This window comes from Lissotriton vulgaris, chromosome 11 (genome assembly GCF_964263255.1).
Source record: "Lissotriton vulgaris chromosome 11, aLisVul1.2, whole genome shotgun sequence".
Lineage (NCBI taxonomy): Eukaryota > Metazoa > Chordata > Amphibia > Caudata > Salamandridae > Lissotriton > Lissotriton vulgaris.
This window is the reverse complement of record NC_141699.1, coordinates 263,002,437-263,020,822: the sequence shown is the minus strand read 5'-3', so window position 1 is coordinate 263,020,822 and position 18,386 is coordinate 263,002,437. Positions and strand designations below refer to the sequence as shown.

General features: G+C 45.1%; 1 protein-coding gene across 1 annotated transcript in view; it reads right to left on the bottom strand.

Moving 5' to 3' along the window:
• Nucleotides 1-6,199: 6,199 nt before the first annotated feature.
• TBC1D10A (TBC1 domain family member 10A) overlaps nucleotides 6,200-18,386 on the bottom strand; it is a 434,628-nt gene continuing 422,441 nt past the window's right edge. Inside the window, exon 9 of the mRNA XM_086943207.1 lies at nucleotides 6,200-13,573. Within this exon, the coding sequence (XP_086799333.1) occupies nucleotides 13,019-13,573 (555 nt within the window). The 3' untranslated portion in view covers nucleotides 6,200-13,018. The remainder of the gene's footprint in view (nucleotides 13,574-18,386) is intronic.

Genomic DNA, 18,386 nt, shown 5'->3' with positions numbered 1-18,386 from the left:
TCCATGTGGCTGCTCTACATATATCCTCTAGAGGAATGTTACCCCGGAAAGCCATGGATGCCCCTAACTTGCGTGTGGAATGCGCTCGTGGGGGAACTGTTAACATGAGTTTAGCCTTTTGATAACATATCTGTATGCACTTAACAATCCATCTGGCTATACCTGATTTGGAAATAGGGTTGCCTTTGTGTTGTGGAGAGAAGGCAACAAACAGTTGCTTAGTTTTCCTGAAGTCTTTTGTCCTGTCAATGTAATACAGGAGAGCTCTTTTAACATCTAAAGTGTGCAGTGCTCGGTCTGCCACTGAATCTGGATTTGGGAAGAAAACGGGCAGTTCTATGGTTTGATTAATGTGGAACTGTGACACCACCTTAGGCATGAATTTAGGGTTGGTACGCAGCACTACCCAATTAGCATGAATATGTATGAAAGGCTCTTGAATAGTTAGGGCTTGAAGCTCACTAACTCTTCTTAGCGATGTAATTGCTACTCGAAAAGCCACTTTCCATGTCAGAAACTGCATCTCACAAGAGTGAAGAGGTTCAAAGGGTGGTCCCATTAGTCTGGTGAGAACTATGTTCAGATTCCAGACAGGTGAAGGAGGGTGTCTGGGAGGAATCACTCTTTTGAGTCCTTCCATAAAAGCTCTAATGGCTGGCACCCTGAAAAGAGAAAGATGCTGTCTGTTTTGAAGATAAGCTGCCATTGCAGCCAAATGTATCCTGATGGAACTATATGCCAGATTGCATCTGTATAGATGCAACAAATAACATATAATGTTTTACGTGGACGCATCCAGTGGATTTATGTCATTATTGGAACAGTAAATGACAAATCGCTTCCATTTGGCCGCGTAGCATGCCCTGGTTGTAGGCCTTCTTGCCTCCTTGATGATGTTCATACAATCAGGGGGCAAGTTGAGGTAGCCAAACTCTATGACCTCAGGAGCCATATTGCAAGGCTCAACTGTTGTGGATCTGGGTGCTGAATGTCTCCATGGCTCTGAGTGAGGAGACTGGGAGTGAGGCGCAGTCGTTGGTGAGGCACCACTGAATGTTCTAGGAACGTGGTGTACCACGCCTGCCTTGCCCATGTTGGAGCAACCAGGATGAGCGTCATGGAGTGTTGTCGCAGTTTGCGTGCCACTAGCGGGATGAGCGGTGCTGGAGGAAAAGCGTACGCAAATCTGCCTGACCAGTTCATCCCTATCGCATTGCCCTTAGACTGCGGGTGTGGGAACCTGGAGGCGAAGGTTTGGCATTTTGCGTTTTCCTTTGTGGCGAATAGGTCTATCTCTGGATGACTCCACTGCTGGAAATATGGTTGGAGCACCGAAGGGTGTATCTCCCACTCGTGCATTTGATGGCTGTGCCTGTTGAGCAGGTCCGCCATCTGGTTGTCCTTGCCTGGGAGATGTTCCGCCATAAGGAACATGTTTCTCTGAATGGCCCACTTCCACATGCTCTGGGCTCGATAAGAATTGCGGAGAGTGCGTGCCTCCCTGCTTCTGGATGTAATACATGGCAGTCATGTTGTCCGTCCGGATCAGCACGACTTTGTTGCACAAATGCAATTTGAACGCCTTCATTGCCATGAAGATTGCCATGAGCTCTAACAGGTTGATATGCATCTTTTGCTGCTGCGTCGTCCATAGTCCCTGCACGGTATAATGGAGGACCTGCGCTCCCCAGCCCTGGAGAGATGCGTCCGTTGTCAGCACTATTTGTGGGACAGGCTCTTGGAACGGTCGTCCCCTGCAAAGGTTTTGTGTGTTCCACCAATACAGAGAGTTGTATGCATGACCGGTCACCAACAGTAGGTCTTTTAGATGTCCATGAGCCTGGTTCCACTGTCGTGCCAAGCACTCTTGAAGGGGACGCATGTGTAGCCTCGCGTGCGGGACTATGAAGCTGCAGGAGGCCATGATACCTATCAGCTGCATAAATACCTGCACTGGGAGTGAGTGTTGGGGCCTGAATTTCTGAATCAGCAATTGCATGCTGTTGACTCTGGCAGAGTTTGGCTGCACTGTTGCTGTCAGAGTGTTTATTGTCGCACCTAGGTACTGTTGTACATGTGTGGGTTGAAGGTGTGATTTCGGGTAATTTAGTGAAAATCCTAGACTGTGTAGGAGGTGAATCGTGCGAGACATGTGGCTGGCACACTGCTGGGCTGACTTTGCTTGGACAAGCCAGTCGTCCAGATAAGGATAGACATGGATGTGTTGTCTCCGAAGATGCGCAGCCACTGTCGCCAAGCACTTGGTGAACACCCTGGGGGCAGTAGTGACCCCGAAAGGCAGGACCTTGAACTGGTAATGCTGGTTGTTTATGGTGAACCTGAGATATTTCCCATGTCCTGGGTGAATGGGAATGTGGAAATATGCGTCTTTTAGGTCTAGGGTCGCTAGGAAGTCCCCCTGACTGAGCAATGGAAGAACTTGCTGCAATGTCAGCATATGTAAATGTTCTGACAAGATGTACTGGTTCAGGGGGTCTGAGGTCTAGAATGGGCCGGAGAGACCCCTGTGCCCAGCAGTTCTAAAGGCATGAGTTCTATTGTCCCTTTTTGCAGCATGCAGATGACTTCTTGCTGAAATAAGTGCATGTGCTCTGCGGACATAGGACAGTGCCTTGGGGGTATGTTGGGTGGAGTGGAGGTTAGTTCCAGACAATAGCCGTATTGGATAAGTTGTCTCACCCACCTGTCTGTGGTAATGCCTTCCCAGACTGGCAGGAACTGCTGAAGTCTTCCCCCGACCGGTGTTATATGGTCTGGGGGCAGTGACAAAGCGTAACTGCTTATTGGTGGCTGAGGATCTGGCATTATTATTTCCCCGTCCTCTGCCTTTGGTGCTGTTCCCACGATATCCACCCCTATTGTTCTTGTTATAGGTGGCCTGTGTGCTCCCTTTGTTGTATTGGGCTTGCTTTGATGCTTGACCTCTAGAGGCTCCCCTGTTACCGGAGCGACGAAAGGAACCGCCCCTGAACTGTTGTGACTGCAGAGCCCCCATGGATTTTGCTGTCAGTGTCTTTTTTAATCTTTTAAAGGGTCGTGTCTACATCAGGACCAAAGAGGAAGTCAGGGTTACCAGGCGGATTGAGAAAAGTTGTTTGGATCTCTGGCTTAAAACCAGAGATGCGTAGCCAGGCATGCCTTCTAAGCATCACACTTGTGTTGATGGCCCTAGCTGCTGTGTCTGCTGCATCTAGCGCACACTTGACGGATGCATTGGAAATTAACTTCCCCTCCTGTATCAGCATTTCTGCTCCCTCCTTATAGGCATCAGGCAGGTGTTGTAGTAGCTGCTCTAAAGTGTCGTAGTGAGCCCTATAATATCTGGCTAATAGGGCCTGTGTATTTGAGATCCTCCAAATATTAGCCGCTTGAGCCGCTACTCGTTTGCCAGAAGCTTCTAAGATTTTGGATTCTTTGTCCGGAGGAGGAGCATCACCACTTGTTTGAGAGTTCGCTCTCTTACGAGCATTAGCCACCACCAGGGAGTCCAATGGGAGTTGGCCCTTGATGTACGTAGGGTCGACTGGCGCAGGCCGGTATTTCCTTTCAATCCTTGGGTTTACAACCCTTGCCCTTGTGGTCTCTTTGAAAATGTCATTAGCGTGTTTAAGGACACCCTTTACCATAGGCAATGTTTTTACTGATCTTTCTGAAGTTGAGAAAGTATCAAACAAAAAGTCCTCCTCCACTGGGTCAGCGTGCATTTCCACGTCATGGTTATTGGCTGCCCTTTCAATCAATGCGTTAAACGAAGCAGTATCTTCAGTAGGCGAGGTTTTGACGGTATAGGACTGAGTGTCAGGCGTGGTGTGTGGCTCACCAGGGTCAACAGGGTCAGTCCAGGGTTGAGGTTCCTCTTGATCTGTGTCAACAGGATAAGTGAATTCATCCTCATTGTATCCCTCCCCCACATCCTCATTGGTGCGTGTGGGTGAATAGGAATAGTCTCGTCCATAGGAATCCACGGGTTCAAAAAGAACAGGTGAGGTGGCAGAATCCCTTTTCCTCTTGAGAGGGACTCCAAAGGATTTTCTGGAATGATCTTCCGCTTGTAAATGGTGAGTCTGCCATAATCCGAGTCGATGAACAGTTTCGACTGATTGTCATAGGAGGGCGCTTGGAACACCACCTCCTCCTCAGTGGCCTGAGTTCCCGATACTACTGACACCTTTTTGGCCGTGTCGGCGCTCTTTTGTGGCTCGAACGCTTTGGGTTGAACGGTCGGAGGCAGTCCGTACTTAATTTGCGGCGCAAGCAGTGGAGACGAACCGACCTTCTTTGAGGGAGGCGCTGTCTTCAATCCGACCGACTTCGTCTGATCACCAGTTGGCTTGCAGCCTTGCGTCGACTCGAGCCCTCGGCGCGCAGCAGGCACGCTCTTTTGCTTCGACGCGACATGCTCTTTCGGGTCGGGTTTGCTCTTCGACTCGAAGGCCTTACTCAATATTGGCTTGGAGGCTGTAAGCTTCGGATCGATAAGTCTTTTTAGGCTTGAGTCCTTTGCCAGGGTCGCCATCTTTGGACATCGACGTCGTCAAGGCGACGTGGTTGACCGTAGCGACAGGCTTCGGAGCCCCGGTCTTCGGGCCGACGCCCCCGAGGCCGTCGATCCGAGGACTGGCTTTAACAGTTTCGGTTTCGATTTAGCATCTGTCGGGTTAGGTTTCGATTTCACCGCTGATTGTGGTTGATCGACCGATGGCTCCTTAGAAATATTATTAGCCGGGCCTTGACGCGGGGCTATAGAATGTGGATTAAGATCTTGGCTAAGGCCTTCCGGCGATGCCTCGACCTGAGCCTTAGAAAGTACAGTGTCAGTATTGGGCCCCGCGACTGCGGTTGGCCTTGCTCATCGCTCGAGTCGTCATCGACGGCTCCGATGGCCTCTGCGTCGTCTCCTACCTCGCCGATGTCTTCCTCATGGACGTAGTCTTCTTCTTCGTCCACATCATAGGTAGAGTCGTGCTCCGACGCAGGGTCCGACTGCTGGTCAGGATCCTCTTCATCGACGCCCTCGTCGTGATCAGCCTCGAAGATGTTATCCGGGTCGAGCGCCGTTGTCCGCGCCAACTGTCGTGCGGCGCGTCGAAGCCGAAGTGTCTTCTTTGACCGGAACTTGGAACAGGCCATGCCGCTGGCCTCGTCGTGGTCCGGAGATAGGCATTTATTGCACACTGGGTGCACATCAATGTGAGGGTATTTGAAGTTGCAGACGGGGCACCTCTTGAACGGGCTCCGTTCCATCGTCGATCGTTGTTGGGGCCTTGGTGTCGAAAAAAGGCAAACTGCCTTCGACGTCCTGTTCGAAGAACTGGATCAAGTACTAGGCACCGAACGAGACAATACCGACGCCCCGAAGGCCTTTTGGCCTTGCGAATGAGTTTTATATTGATTCCGAACTTGAGTCAAGAAAGTACATCTGAACCCAATGGCGGAAAAAAACAATCTGAAGATGGAGAGGATGCCCATGCGCACTGTAGTCCAGGAGAGGAGCCACCAATCTCGTGTTACTTCGAAGACTCTTCCAGGACAACAATGTGCAATCATCCGGACCCAACACTAGGCGGCGATCTATGCACAGATATGAATTCAGCAGCCCACATGCCTCGAACATTAAGGTTTTCCTAATGTGAGAAAATAGGTAGTAAGCATTCCAATATGAATAATTTACACAGTGTTAACTTAAAATGAACATTTGAAACTATTAAAAAGCCACATTTATTAAAAGCACGAAAAAGTCATAATGTGTCTTACCTTGTGAAGCAGCAAATGAACAGTTGGGAAATAAAATGTAAGAATAGTTAGACAGCACATCAAGGACATAGAAGCGGCACCTGCAGAGCATTTGCACATTGAACCATGGTTTTCTTTATGCAGTGAGAATGTTCATGTGGCGGAACTCTGCATGCTTCATTCGCGAATGGCGAAATACATGTTTGATAAGTAGGTGCTTGCCCCCAATGTAAAAGAGGCTTTCATGGAGTTATTGCTGAGTAAGCAGAGACATTCTCACCACTGCGGCTAGTACAGGACATTAAATGCCTAAACAATGTGAACTGCATTCGTTTTCTTTCTCTGTCCATCTGTGGCTCATCTACCGGCTTTTGTCCTCTCACAAAGCAGATAAAAGGCTTATGCATCATTGATTCTCAGACAAATTGATTTACAAACACAATCCTTTACGCTGACTGTAACATAGCCCATTTATTGATAACCTGTACAAAATATATGAAATATTACAAAGGAACATTTCTCTATGTTTGTCAGACACAGGGTCAAAGCCACACCATCTCCTGCCACAATCCCTCCAAACAGCAGAAACCAGCACTTTGAAAATACAACTTATCACTGGCATTCTTCAGCTCCCCATTTACCCATACTACTGAGTAATAAGGTGAATTTACTAATGTCTAAATATAAAATATTAAATTGCAGTCTCATGAGTGGCTCATCAGTCACCTCACTCACGGGCTCCCTGCCATCTGCCTGCAGTGTCAGCAAAACATTTACTATGTTCTGAGCACAAAGTGTGACCTAGTGAACAATGAAAGACAGGCACAGAGGTATGGTGGATGGGACAGAATATCTGGGTCAATGAGCCATCACAAGGACCTATTCAGCAGAGCTTGACATGACGGACAAAAGGGTAACTACCAGGATGAAAGCACAAAGGCAAGATTAACAATGAGAAAGACAGGGATTTTTTCTTTTAATGCAACTTGTTTAAAAATAGAAACTTGGAAAAAAGATTTTCTTGACTATTGTTGCATCCAAACAAAACTCAGGATAACATTTTCAACTTTTAGAAACACAGTTTAGTTAGTTTCAGCCTGATCCCTCTGACAAACTGCAGAACAACTGTGGGTCTTGAGCTTTTCAATAATGTGAGTACAAGAGCATGCACTAGCAGTGTTTGTCTGCTTCAGGTCTTGCAAAGTAGGTAAACAACTAACCATCCTGTTCCATCAATACTGCAAAGCAAACAGTGCCTTTTGTAAAGTGCGATGTGAGTGATCCAGCTGACACGGGAGACATTGAAGCCCTCTGCTCCTGGTACTCTTCACTTTATATGTTGCAAAAGTGCTAGAATAAGAACACAGAAAATGTACTAGCCTCTTGTGTACCTTACAGGAAGGGTCTGGTTAGTAGAAATACTGTAATCTGTAGCTCCCAAAGGTGGTCGAATCCAACAAAGTCTTATAACCTCACACTGCAACGACAAGAAGCAATTGGAAGCTACATTTCTGAATAGTGCTCAAGTTTCATTAAGCAACCATAAAATGAGCAGAACGGTCTCATTGCATGAAGGTAACGTTCTCTTGTATGAGGATTTGCATCATTAAGACCAGAGAGCTTCTAACAGTAAGAGGAGGAAGACGTTTTTCCTGCTGGTCACCTCTCCTTTCCTATGAGAAGCCTACTTTTAGAGTTTCTTTTTTCTAACTTAGCTCATCAAAGAGCAAACATAACATGTGATTACACAAAGTGTGTACAGTCTTGCTCTTAAAACTCTTATGAGGCAAATCCTTGACTCAGCATGATCATGTGGATGACTGTTACTTGTGTTCAGAACAGATCTAATTCAGCTCAGTTCTAATTCAGTTCAGTTCTAATCCAGTTTAGCACAAGAGTGTTTTAACAGATGTTTGCTGTATCACTGCACAGCTCAGAAAATGAAGTAACTAAATATTTTTGAAGATGACCTTCCTTAAAGGAAACGGAAATAAGTCAACTAACAGAGTGTGTGGCACAGGGGATACCTGCAACACCGCCTTCCTTGATGGGGCTCTTGGGGCAGAACTAAATGTAAAGAAAAGCACCCCTAGTTACTCTTGGCCTCAGAATTAAATTAAACAATGATAAGAAACCTTTATGGAAGCTCAATGCATCCTATCATTATGACTGTGGATCTGGGAGACGCTTCGGTCCTGGTTAAGCTGGCTAAAACTGTAGCAAGCCTTCAAAGAAGAGGGAAACTAACTTATTAGCTTCTAAGCAAATACAGTCTTCCACAAAGGGAAAAAAGACCAACAGGACTGGAATTCTTGAGGTTTTCGAGCATCTTACTTTACTAAACAATTGCCTTGCAGAAGGTGCACGATTGGGGTAATAAGGCTTCAAATGTTTCCCCAAGGCCTCTTACATAAATCTATGTATTTAAAAGACTTCCCAAGGTCGTTTTCAACCTTTCCCTGGATGGAAGCGGGCATCTGTGTGCACCAAAAATGCAGAAATCATATTCTGACTTTTTTGGAACATCTTTTTGTAAAAAAGCCTTTTGCAATTTCTACCACGCGTGTACCTTAATAGAGCAATTAAGAGACAATCAACGTACAACCTGACTTGCCCTCTCCCGGACTGGTATGGAAGAAATGATGCTCTTATTGTGGGAAGAAGCACATGTTCCAGCCGGAAACCTTGGTAGATATAGAGTGGTGCTTACCTTTGCTCAATGGAGAAATGTTTTCTTCTAGCTCCTCATACTTCAGAAGCAGATATCTGCATGCATGAGCAGCATGAGGAGTTAGAAGGCCGCCAGATGTGGACACACAGGGAAAGCATGTTGTAGTAGCAGTGGAGAGATGCAGAAGTTGTGCACTTCTAACCCTCTTAACCTCTTCACTTTTTTCAAGCCATGCTTTTCTTTACCAGTAGTCTGAGCTATCGTCATGCCACTTAAACTGGAGGAGCAGGTTAGCCTGCTGGCAGTGGCAAATGTATCCATGACAAGGAAAATAGGAGAACGAGTAGCAGCTGGCTATGAGATATCACTAAAGAATTATTAAACCATGAAGTTATACCTGACACCTGCACAGCAGGACATGTGACGCAAAAGAGGAGGGATCAAGAACCTGGGCTGTTTCCACAGATTTAAGTTCTTTCAAGTACAGACGTGTTACTAAATCATATTCGGAACATAGGGTTCAAAATTAACCACTTCAGAGAGGAGGATACAATTTTGATATGAATCACAAGACATGGTTAAAGAAGTGTAGGGATGAAGCTTTGGAACCCAACAACCATCAGGTTGAGTGAGAATCCTCAAAATGCATTTATTCAACCACCTCACTGCATGGTTTTCGTTACTGTAGTGTTGGAACTGGGTCCAAGAGAGATGTCTGGAGCCAGCTGACAGGGATTGCTAATAACTCTGAGCCAGAGCACCATTCTCGCCATGTTATTTAAGATGTTACTACACGTCTTCTTTTTGCATATTATCTACCAGGAGTTACAAAAGGACACAGGAAAGGCAGTTGTAGCCTTGGTAGTTTTGTCATCTCATCCCTGATCTCTTATGCTTTTTGGTAAAGGAGAGGCTGAACCATTGATGGATCTGGCTGAAGCTTGAACTGTTTCAAGGCTTAGTGGATCCTTTCAGCTGCTATGAGAAAAACAATGAAATTAAACTCTTTAAGGGAACCAACCCAATTAGCCTTTGTAACAAATGGAGCAGATTTAGCAATTACTTATTCTGTTTTTCCGACACTGCCTAAAAAGAAGCAGCAGTGGCTCAGGGAGGAGGGGAGGGAGGATTTGGAGGAATTAAAACACAGCCTTCCTACTTCTGAGCACAGAATAACATGGCTCCTCAATAAGGTGCTCGGCATAAGTATGGACAGGCCTAATCCACTGTATGTGGAATGTCACCCACGTTGGTCTCCTCAATGGAGGATATATTGTCTGTGCACCATGGAAAATGCAGGAGAAAATGAAAACAAAATAAACAGGACCTCAGTGGGCCACGGGTGGGTTGGTGAAAAGAGGCCCTCCCAGGTAATATAAAAATGAGGGTCAGATATGGGGGTTGTGGGGGGCCGGGGGCGGGATACCACACGATTACACATTAACAAAGGAAAAATAAAGGCAGCACAAAAAGGGAGGCGGGGTCCAGATGCCACAAAAACAAAAAACATCTGGTTTGCAGCTCACCCCTTCACAGGAAGTCATGACATTCTTACCGCTCTTTCCAAAAACCGAGAAAGACAAGGAAGAGCAGTATGTAATGTTTAAAGAAAAGAGTCCTACAGAAAAAATGGACACAGAGGTAATCTAAACAAGGGAACACTTCAGGTGAAGACTTAGTAGCAGGAACAACACAGGTGTTATTCATGCATCAGTGAACATAGTGCGGTAAAAAGTCTTAGAACCATTCCAGAGGGAGAAATCTATATTTCGACAGAGACCCAGGCAAAATTTAACACTGAAAATAACACATACTTAGATTTTGAGGTAACTGTATTCTTTAAGTTTCACAGCAGAAACAGCAACACTCAAATGTAGCATGGGATGCCCCTGACCAGCTAGCAGTAGTGATGAAATGCTGAAACTACCCTTGTGGCTAGCACAGGATCCTGTGCCTTTTCCTGAGCCTTGCAATGAACTAGATGTTCTTCAATGGAACATATCTGAAATGGTATCAGTTAGCTGAAGCAATTTCTAAAGAAGCAGCTACTGACCTTAAGGAAGAAGCTGTCCAGATGCCAATGCTTAAGTACATGAATGCAGTTCTATTGAGAATCAGTTACAAAGACCCCTGCAACAGGCAAGGCATTCCATACAGGAACTAAAGGACAGGAAAGTGAAACTGGAAAGAGAAACACAATGACAAACCCAGCCAGGAGCACATGTGCTTAGCTACTGCAGTTAAAAGAATAAAAATAACTGGGGTATTGGGGATGTAAAGGACATGGAGGGTGAAAGATCAGAGTGAGTGGCAAGAGGCATGTGCATTCCTTAGCCTCACATAAAAAGTACTGGATATAGGTACCACAAAGGGGGAATGGAAAAAGCAGACACTACAATTTTGAAAGAAGCCCTTTGCAGTGCATCTCCTTTGAGATTTCACTGAAACAGTGCCCAAAAGTGGGGCTCACAAAATACTGGTGTGCGAGGCACAGTATCCAATGGATACAGTGGCTAGAATTAACTCAACAGAACACAAGTGTCCAGCTCAGTGTCTGGTAGAAGTACTCCATACTGTGTTCCCAAGTCAGTAAGTCCCATATAGCAGTAAATAACAATTAGCTTTCAAGAGATTCCAATACAAGACAGAGGGTGTGACGGCATGGCTTATTGGAAGCTGCGAAAGGCAATGTTTAAGCGAGGGTCATAGGAAGTCCTGTGCCATTCACAGTATCTGAAAAACAAGTACCGAAGAAATATGTCAGACGTAGTGTAAAAGGTAGGCTGACACCTCAGGATGGGTTCATAATGTAATTGCTTGCCAGGCAAACCATTTAGCATGAGCTGCCATAACAATACAGGACAAAGCATGTGTCCAAGGGCTGTCAATCCCACGTATACGCATGCACAATGTTCACATGAAGAATTTCAGAGGAACAAATCTATCAGACAACGTTGAAAAACAAAGAGCTACCAAAGTACAACAGATACTAAGGCTAAGAAAGATGTTCTTGTACTATACCTCACATGGGAATAGTAAATAACATGATCAACACAAAGGCCAGGGAGAATGCCCAATAGAGTGGTCTACACATGAAAGCCAACGACATCCTGCAACTATTTAACTTAGAACTTTCATGCAGCAACATTTAACTTCTAGCACCTTAACGTGACTAGAGCTTAAAGTACTGGGTAATATAGCCCAATTGTTTCTGTGCATCAGTCGTCCCACTGCACAACCTATCCACAGGGTTTGTGGATAAAGAGCTGTGCTCTTCCCTCTCCAGCAGCATTTCCTGTTAGGTCTTGAGTACAGCATTCAGTACCCCTTCACTGCCAGTCACAACATCCACGCAGCTTTCCTACTCCTCTGTTTTGCCCTGCACAGGGGATCATTTGTTTTCTTCCACCAGATTAGTGTGTTTATACCTCCCATGTATGAACCAACCTTCACCCAACAAAGAGCTTGCGCCACAGAGGGTGACAATTCTATTGGGACTTGATCCGCCAGAATAGTACCCTCCAACCAGGGACATCGTAGCACAGGGATGAACACAGTAGACACAGAAGACAAGTGCGCAGCGTGAAAATAATACCTCCAAAAACATCTGGAACACTGCCATGTGCCAAGAGAAACCATGACAAAACTGGAATGAGGTCGGCACATACTGGGGCACTAGTTCTAGAATGAGACTACAACTGTTAGGAGAACAGACATCTGGTATGGTGTTAGGAGACCTGAAGCACAACAAATCATCATTGAGGGGGCTAGACTGGCCACTGGGCTTGACCACAGCTCTGGACAAGAGTCACAATGTAGTTTGGCTGCCAACTGGAATGTGTTCATAGACGTTACTCCTCATCTGGAATGTGATCCGCATAAGTCTTATTTCTCCTATCGGATCAGTCGGGTCAATACCAGCTTTGGTAATGTTCTTCATTTATACTGCATGCATTGGTCTCAGCTTTTCAGCATCGGAATGTCAGGTCTAATGCTGCCTTTCATCTGGAATGTGGCAAAAAGCAATACCACCTTGGCGATCCATATGTCAGGGTTGATTGTGCATTTTAAAGACTGTTAAATGCCAGTAGAATGTCAATTAACATAGAGCTTTTTACAAGTGTACAATTCCTACAGATTGTTAGCGTGATGCTGCAAGTCAATCCCTACAAAAGACAAAACAAAACAAACAATTTGCATAGATAATGAGCCGCTATGTTCTTCTGGTGATGCCTTGGTGTCCACTCCAAAATGTACATGATGTGTGGCCATGGCGAGGCAAGTGTACTGCAGCCCTTTGGTATATCAACCCACCTGCTGCCAGACATTCCAGAGCACGGAACCTGGCTACTGCACACTTGCTACAGGTGTGTGATCCCATTACGCCCTGCTGCTTTCTTTACTCCTTCTCCCCTCGGAATAGTACATATTTGACTTAGCAAAGCTTTTTCTGAATGGCAGAAGCATTTCCTTAGACCCCACCGTCTGCTTGAACAGCATTTTCTCTTGTGACTGATTGCCATAAGCTTTGCTCTCATTTCCAAAATAATTAGCCTTGCGCTCCGAATGCCAGAAGGAGTGTGCTCGACATAGTTACAAATAAGTGTCTTCACTCTCTCTGGAACACAAGCTCTCATTGGACTGATTCTTCTGTTTCATGATGTCCTTGGCGGTAAGATGCCGGGTGGGATCCTTGGAGGGTGCACCTGGGGGGCTCGAATGCAATGGTTCTTTTTCCAGGTGCTCCAAGGATGCTCGAGTCTGGGCCCCATTGTTCTCTTTCACTGTGCCATTAGCTGGGGCACTCTTCCCTTTGCTGTGTTTTTTCTCCAATTTTCGCCTCTCTTTCTCCTGTCTTTCTTTCTCTCTCTGCTCTTTAGCCATCTCTCTTTCACGTGCCTTCTCGGCCTCCTTCTGTTCCTTGGTCCTTTTCACAGATGCCGGACTGCTGGCAATGGGAGGTAGGAGAATTGAAGGCGAAGGTGCTAGCAGTGTTTGGGAGGAAGGCTCTGCTTTGCTGATGTCTTTGGCGCCATGCATTCTGGGAAGAGAGTTACAAGGAGGCTCTCCATGCTCCTCCTTCCATTTCTTTAGCTGAAAGAGGTGCTCACGCTCAATGTCACGTTCCGTTATATTTAACTCTATGATCTAAAGGAGAGAAGAGAGAACATAATCAGTGATGCCTGTTGGGTCAAAGACACCCAAGCCATTTATTAAGGAAACACAAGCACAGTGGCAATGTAGGAAGAAATCATTTTTCCACAAGTCTATTATGGACTGTTAGATTCCAGTCCTTTTCGGTTAGTTTGCAATCCTCAATGCCAAAACAATTTAAGTTTTCCAAGACATTTTTCAAGCAGACATCCTAAAAATATATCTCCTCCTGCCTCCTCCCTTCTCTTCCCATCAGTTGGGTGATCCTGCATGATGCTTTCAGGCTGGAAGTGTGGCCTAGATGCAGACAATCTTTATGAGAACCACTGACTCCTGTGATGGGGATTCTCACATAGGTGGTGTTCCTTTGTCATTTTAGGGTGCATTATGGCTGAAAGCAACCTTCTTTTCATCATCTCCCCCTGTAAGACTCACTGTGCAGATCACACACTGTGCATAAATTGCGTAGCAGTAACCCTCGTTAGCGGCGACCACCAGTATCTGTTGCAGTAGTTTGGAATAGTGTTTTGAGTACAGCCTGGCCCACAGATGCCTGTTGCTATGCTTCCACATCTACAAAATAGTGTTTTGTGAATGTGTGAGGTGTATACCATTTAGCTGCTTTGCAGAGGTCATCAAAGGAATGTTCCCTAAAAATGCCATTGAGGCCTCCATCTTTCTGGTAGAGTGGGCTTTAGGGGCAATAAATTATGTATGTTTTGCTTTGCAATAGCAAATTTGAATACATTTGACAATCCACCTTGCAATTCCAGATTTTGATATGGAGTTGCCTTTATGTGGTGGTGAGAAGGACACGAAAAGTTGTTTTGTCTTGCGAAAAGGTTTTGTTCTGTCAATGTAGTAAAGGAGTGCTCTTTTTACGTATAGAGTATGAAGAGCTCTTTCTGCGACTGTTTGTAGATGCAAGAAGAATACTGGCAACTCCACAGACTGATTGAGATGAAAAGGAGAAATAACCTTAGGAATGAATTTGGGATTTGAACCAATTTGTTATGATGGAGTTGTAAGAATGGCTCTTTAACAGTTAGTGCTTGAAGCTCACTGACTCTTCTAAGGGAAGTAATGGCCACAAGGAAGGCAACTTTTCATGTAAGAAATTGTAACTCGCATTTATGTAGAGGTTCGAATGGAGGACCCATTAGTCTTGTGAGAACAATGTTCAAATTCCACATTTAACGTTCATATAAGCCCCTAGCATATAGTACATGATGTACCCAGGGCCTTCAAGTTAAATGCCACTAGTGGACTGGAGCACCCATTTTGCTATGCCCTAAAGTGGCAGTGCAAACATGGCTTCATACTTACCCTGTGTAGTTTGACTGTAACAGTGTAAAAACTGAAATTCGACCTATCAAAAATGAAACTTTTGGACAGCTCAAAACCTCCCTTTAAAATATTAATAAACCACCTATATGTAGGTCTCAAAGTCTACAAGACAGGGTGCATGGTATTTGATAGTAGGACATGCAGAAATGTAATGTCAACATGTCTTTATAGCGACTGGGCCTCAATAGCTATTTTTAGTAGTGTCAAGCAGTCAAGCATTATGGTCATATGTAGAAAATGAGAGTTCAGATTAAAACCCTAAAACTGTATCTAAGGAATGGGACTAGCTAGGACCCCCCCCATTTTTAATAGTTATTAAAAAGCGAATCGAATAGTGAAGTCGTATTTTTAATAAATATTAAGAAAAAAATATTTTTAGAAAGACACCTTCTCCCTGCCTGAAATTCATGGAGGCTAATATGTATTTGCTCTCAAACCTTTCCCAGCCAGGGATTAGCCTTTGAATAGGTGTGAAAGAGGTGCAAAATGCATCCCAAGAGCAAACAATATGCTGACCTGAACAGGCAGAGAGGACTCCTCAGAACATCATTGAATTTGCTGGGTTGGGGCTGGAAGCATCCTTTTTGACATCACAATGTCAACTCTTGCTGGCCTGTCAAATCCTGCTAGACAGCTCTACTAGGTTTACAAACAGCACTTCGGATCGCACTCAAAAGCAGAGAACAGGATGGCAAGACAATTCCTGCATATCCACTTTCTCGTTGCAGAAAACCCCTACACTTGTATCTCTCAGCTTATTGGCGGTATAGGTGCTGTCTCAAACTGGATTTAGGTGCTAGATGTGGGAGGACACCAAGTAACATAGTACACTACACTACACAAGCCCAAATTCAGTATGGCCAAATTTTGCCATCTTGGAAATGCTCAACTGTGAAGGGATGGTCTCAAGAACTTGTATTCTATTGGTTAGGGAGTGCCCAAGAGTCATTCCCACTCACAAGCTCGTGACAGGCATAAATGAAGCACCTTCAGGCACCCACTTAAGAACACTCCTAGACCTGAGGAAGTACAGAAGAGGACTGGACCGGTCTGTGACCAGAGAGAGGCCATGAAGGACAACGACAAAGACTCCCAGGGTCATAAGGCTGACCTCCTGCTCATGCTACAAGGATAAATAAAGCTACAAAAGGCCTTTCCTGCAGCTGCCCAGCCAACCAGTTGCAACAGAACTTGGACTGGGCCTTGCTGTTGGTTTCTGTCTGGAACTGTGCGAGTCTCCAAGTGCCCCCCCTGACGTCCTGGATGGCCATAGAAGTATACTCCTGTGCTGGATTTTTGACTTTAAGAACTATTTCAGAAGGCAAAATCATTGACCAGAAAGAACCTGGATGATGTATCTGAACCACGCTCTATCGCGGTCAGCATCACATGACACCTAGGTTAAAAAAAATAATAATAAATCACATGAAACCTAGGTAAGTTCTAGGCCAACCACTGACTATCATTGGCCCTATGTGCTTCTTGGCACTATTCCAACTAACTTGAAAAAATATCTTATTTCCAGTTCCCCTAATTGGATTTTTATCATTGTGGAGTAATTTTGTTTATTGTATTGAAGTTTGCCGTTATAATTATTTTTGTACTGCATAAATACTTTAATAATCATTGAGCTAAGTTAAGCCTGTCTGCTCTGTACCATATCTCTGGGGGTCAAGCTCATGTTAATTTAATGACTGAGGGTTCACCCCAACATTGGTTGTGATAATTCATTGACGTGTGTAGCTATCTACCTCAAATAGTAATCCAATTTCTTACAGGCGCCATTTGAGTTATGTATTTTATATAGATGTGATATGCGACTTTCAGTCTAAAAAGCAGAACAAAACATTGGTAGTGGCACCCCGCTACGTGGGATGAATTGGGATATGGAAGTATGCATCCTGTAGGGCTAGAGATGCCATATGTTGCTACTCCTCAAGAAGCTGGAGGACCAACTGAAAGGTGAAAATTCTGAATGATGGTTTCTTGAGGCACTTTTTTAGGCAATGCAGATTCAAAATTGGCTGCCCCCTTCTCCAGACCTTTTCTTCATAACAAAGAACCACTAGTAGAAGGCCATGTTGTGCTTGAATTTGGGAGCAGGTTTTTGGACCCCCCCTTTTGTAACATTGAGATGGCAATTTCTGGACATAGATAATGGTATGACCCTACGTGACTATGTCCAGAAACTACTTGTCATAGGTGATGGAGGACCATTCATGTAAATAGGAAGCAATTTTCCCACTGCTATAACAGGGAAGCCACGGAAATGTAAAGTGCCAGCCATGAGCACTGGGCTTGAAAGTTTGGAATCACGGTTTTCTCACAGTTAAGACTGAGTGCAAGGACCTCACAGAGCTTCCAGGTTACTGGGGGGGCAGTGGGGAAGAGGTGGTGGGAAATAGGGTCACCGAAAGTAGGGCTGTTGCAAATGCTGCGGAGTATACTGCAGATAAAAGACTTGAAAGGGGTCCAGGCAATACCCCTGTGGTCCCAGAAAATATTGTTGCAGACCTTACGGAATACCTCACTTTCTCTGGATCAGTCTGTATATGCTAAAGAACATGGTCTACATGGTGACTATCAAGAACTCAACGCTCCCACTGCCCATCTCCATCGTAGGCCATATGAAGTAGGTGTCTGTTAACCTCTGGGAGAAATAATGTAGCCAGGATTCATGTCAAAGCACAGTGGCCCCTGTCAGCTGTGGAAATCTGCACAGGTAACATCGATAGTGGCATCTATGATGAAGGCAGATGATCTTACCCCCTAAAAGGATGGCACTTGCCACCGCTTTCTTGTCGCAGGGGATCAGAACCAAAAAAGGGGCTATGTCCTTGCCACATCTGGCAGTAAAACCCCAAACATACTAACAAATGTGCTGGCTGGACAGATGTGGGTGTTTGGGAGCACACACTTCTAAAGAAAGAGCACTGGGCTGGAACAGAAGCTGGGGGTCTATATTAATTTCTTCTTCTCAATCCCTGTGTATCTACTTCTGGACTGGTCACAGATGTTTTCCTAGAAGGAGTACCTAAAATAGTATAAAAAGCAGCCTAAATGTTGCACTGCCAGTGGCACGACAGGCTTCTGGTGTTTCTCAATCACAGTGTCAATCTTCAAATAAGATTGGGGGTTTGTGCAGATGCCTGCTCTGTATCACTCAGAGTACCTGCAATGCAGTCATTCTATTTTGATTCTAATCTATCTGCCCTTTAGCAGATGGAATATGGTCTAGAAACTCACCTTGGTCTGCATTGTCATCTTGTGGTATCAGCTTCTACCTTGCATGGAAGGGGGCTAGATGGAAGAGGAATTAGCAGCAGCTGCGGCCAAGCAGGCTCTGGGCGTGGCTCCATGAGTAGTAGCTGTAATACAGGTGAGACTTTCAAGACCATCTACTTTCTTGGGTCTCTCCTAGGCTCAAGGATAGAACCATGCATTTCAGAAGTGATGCAGG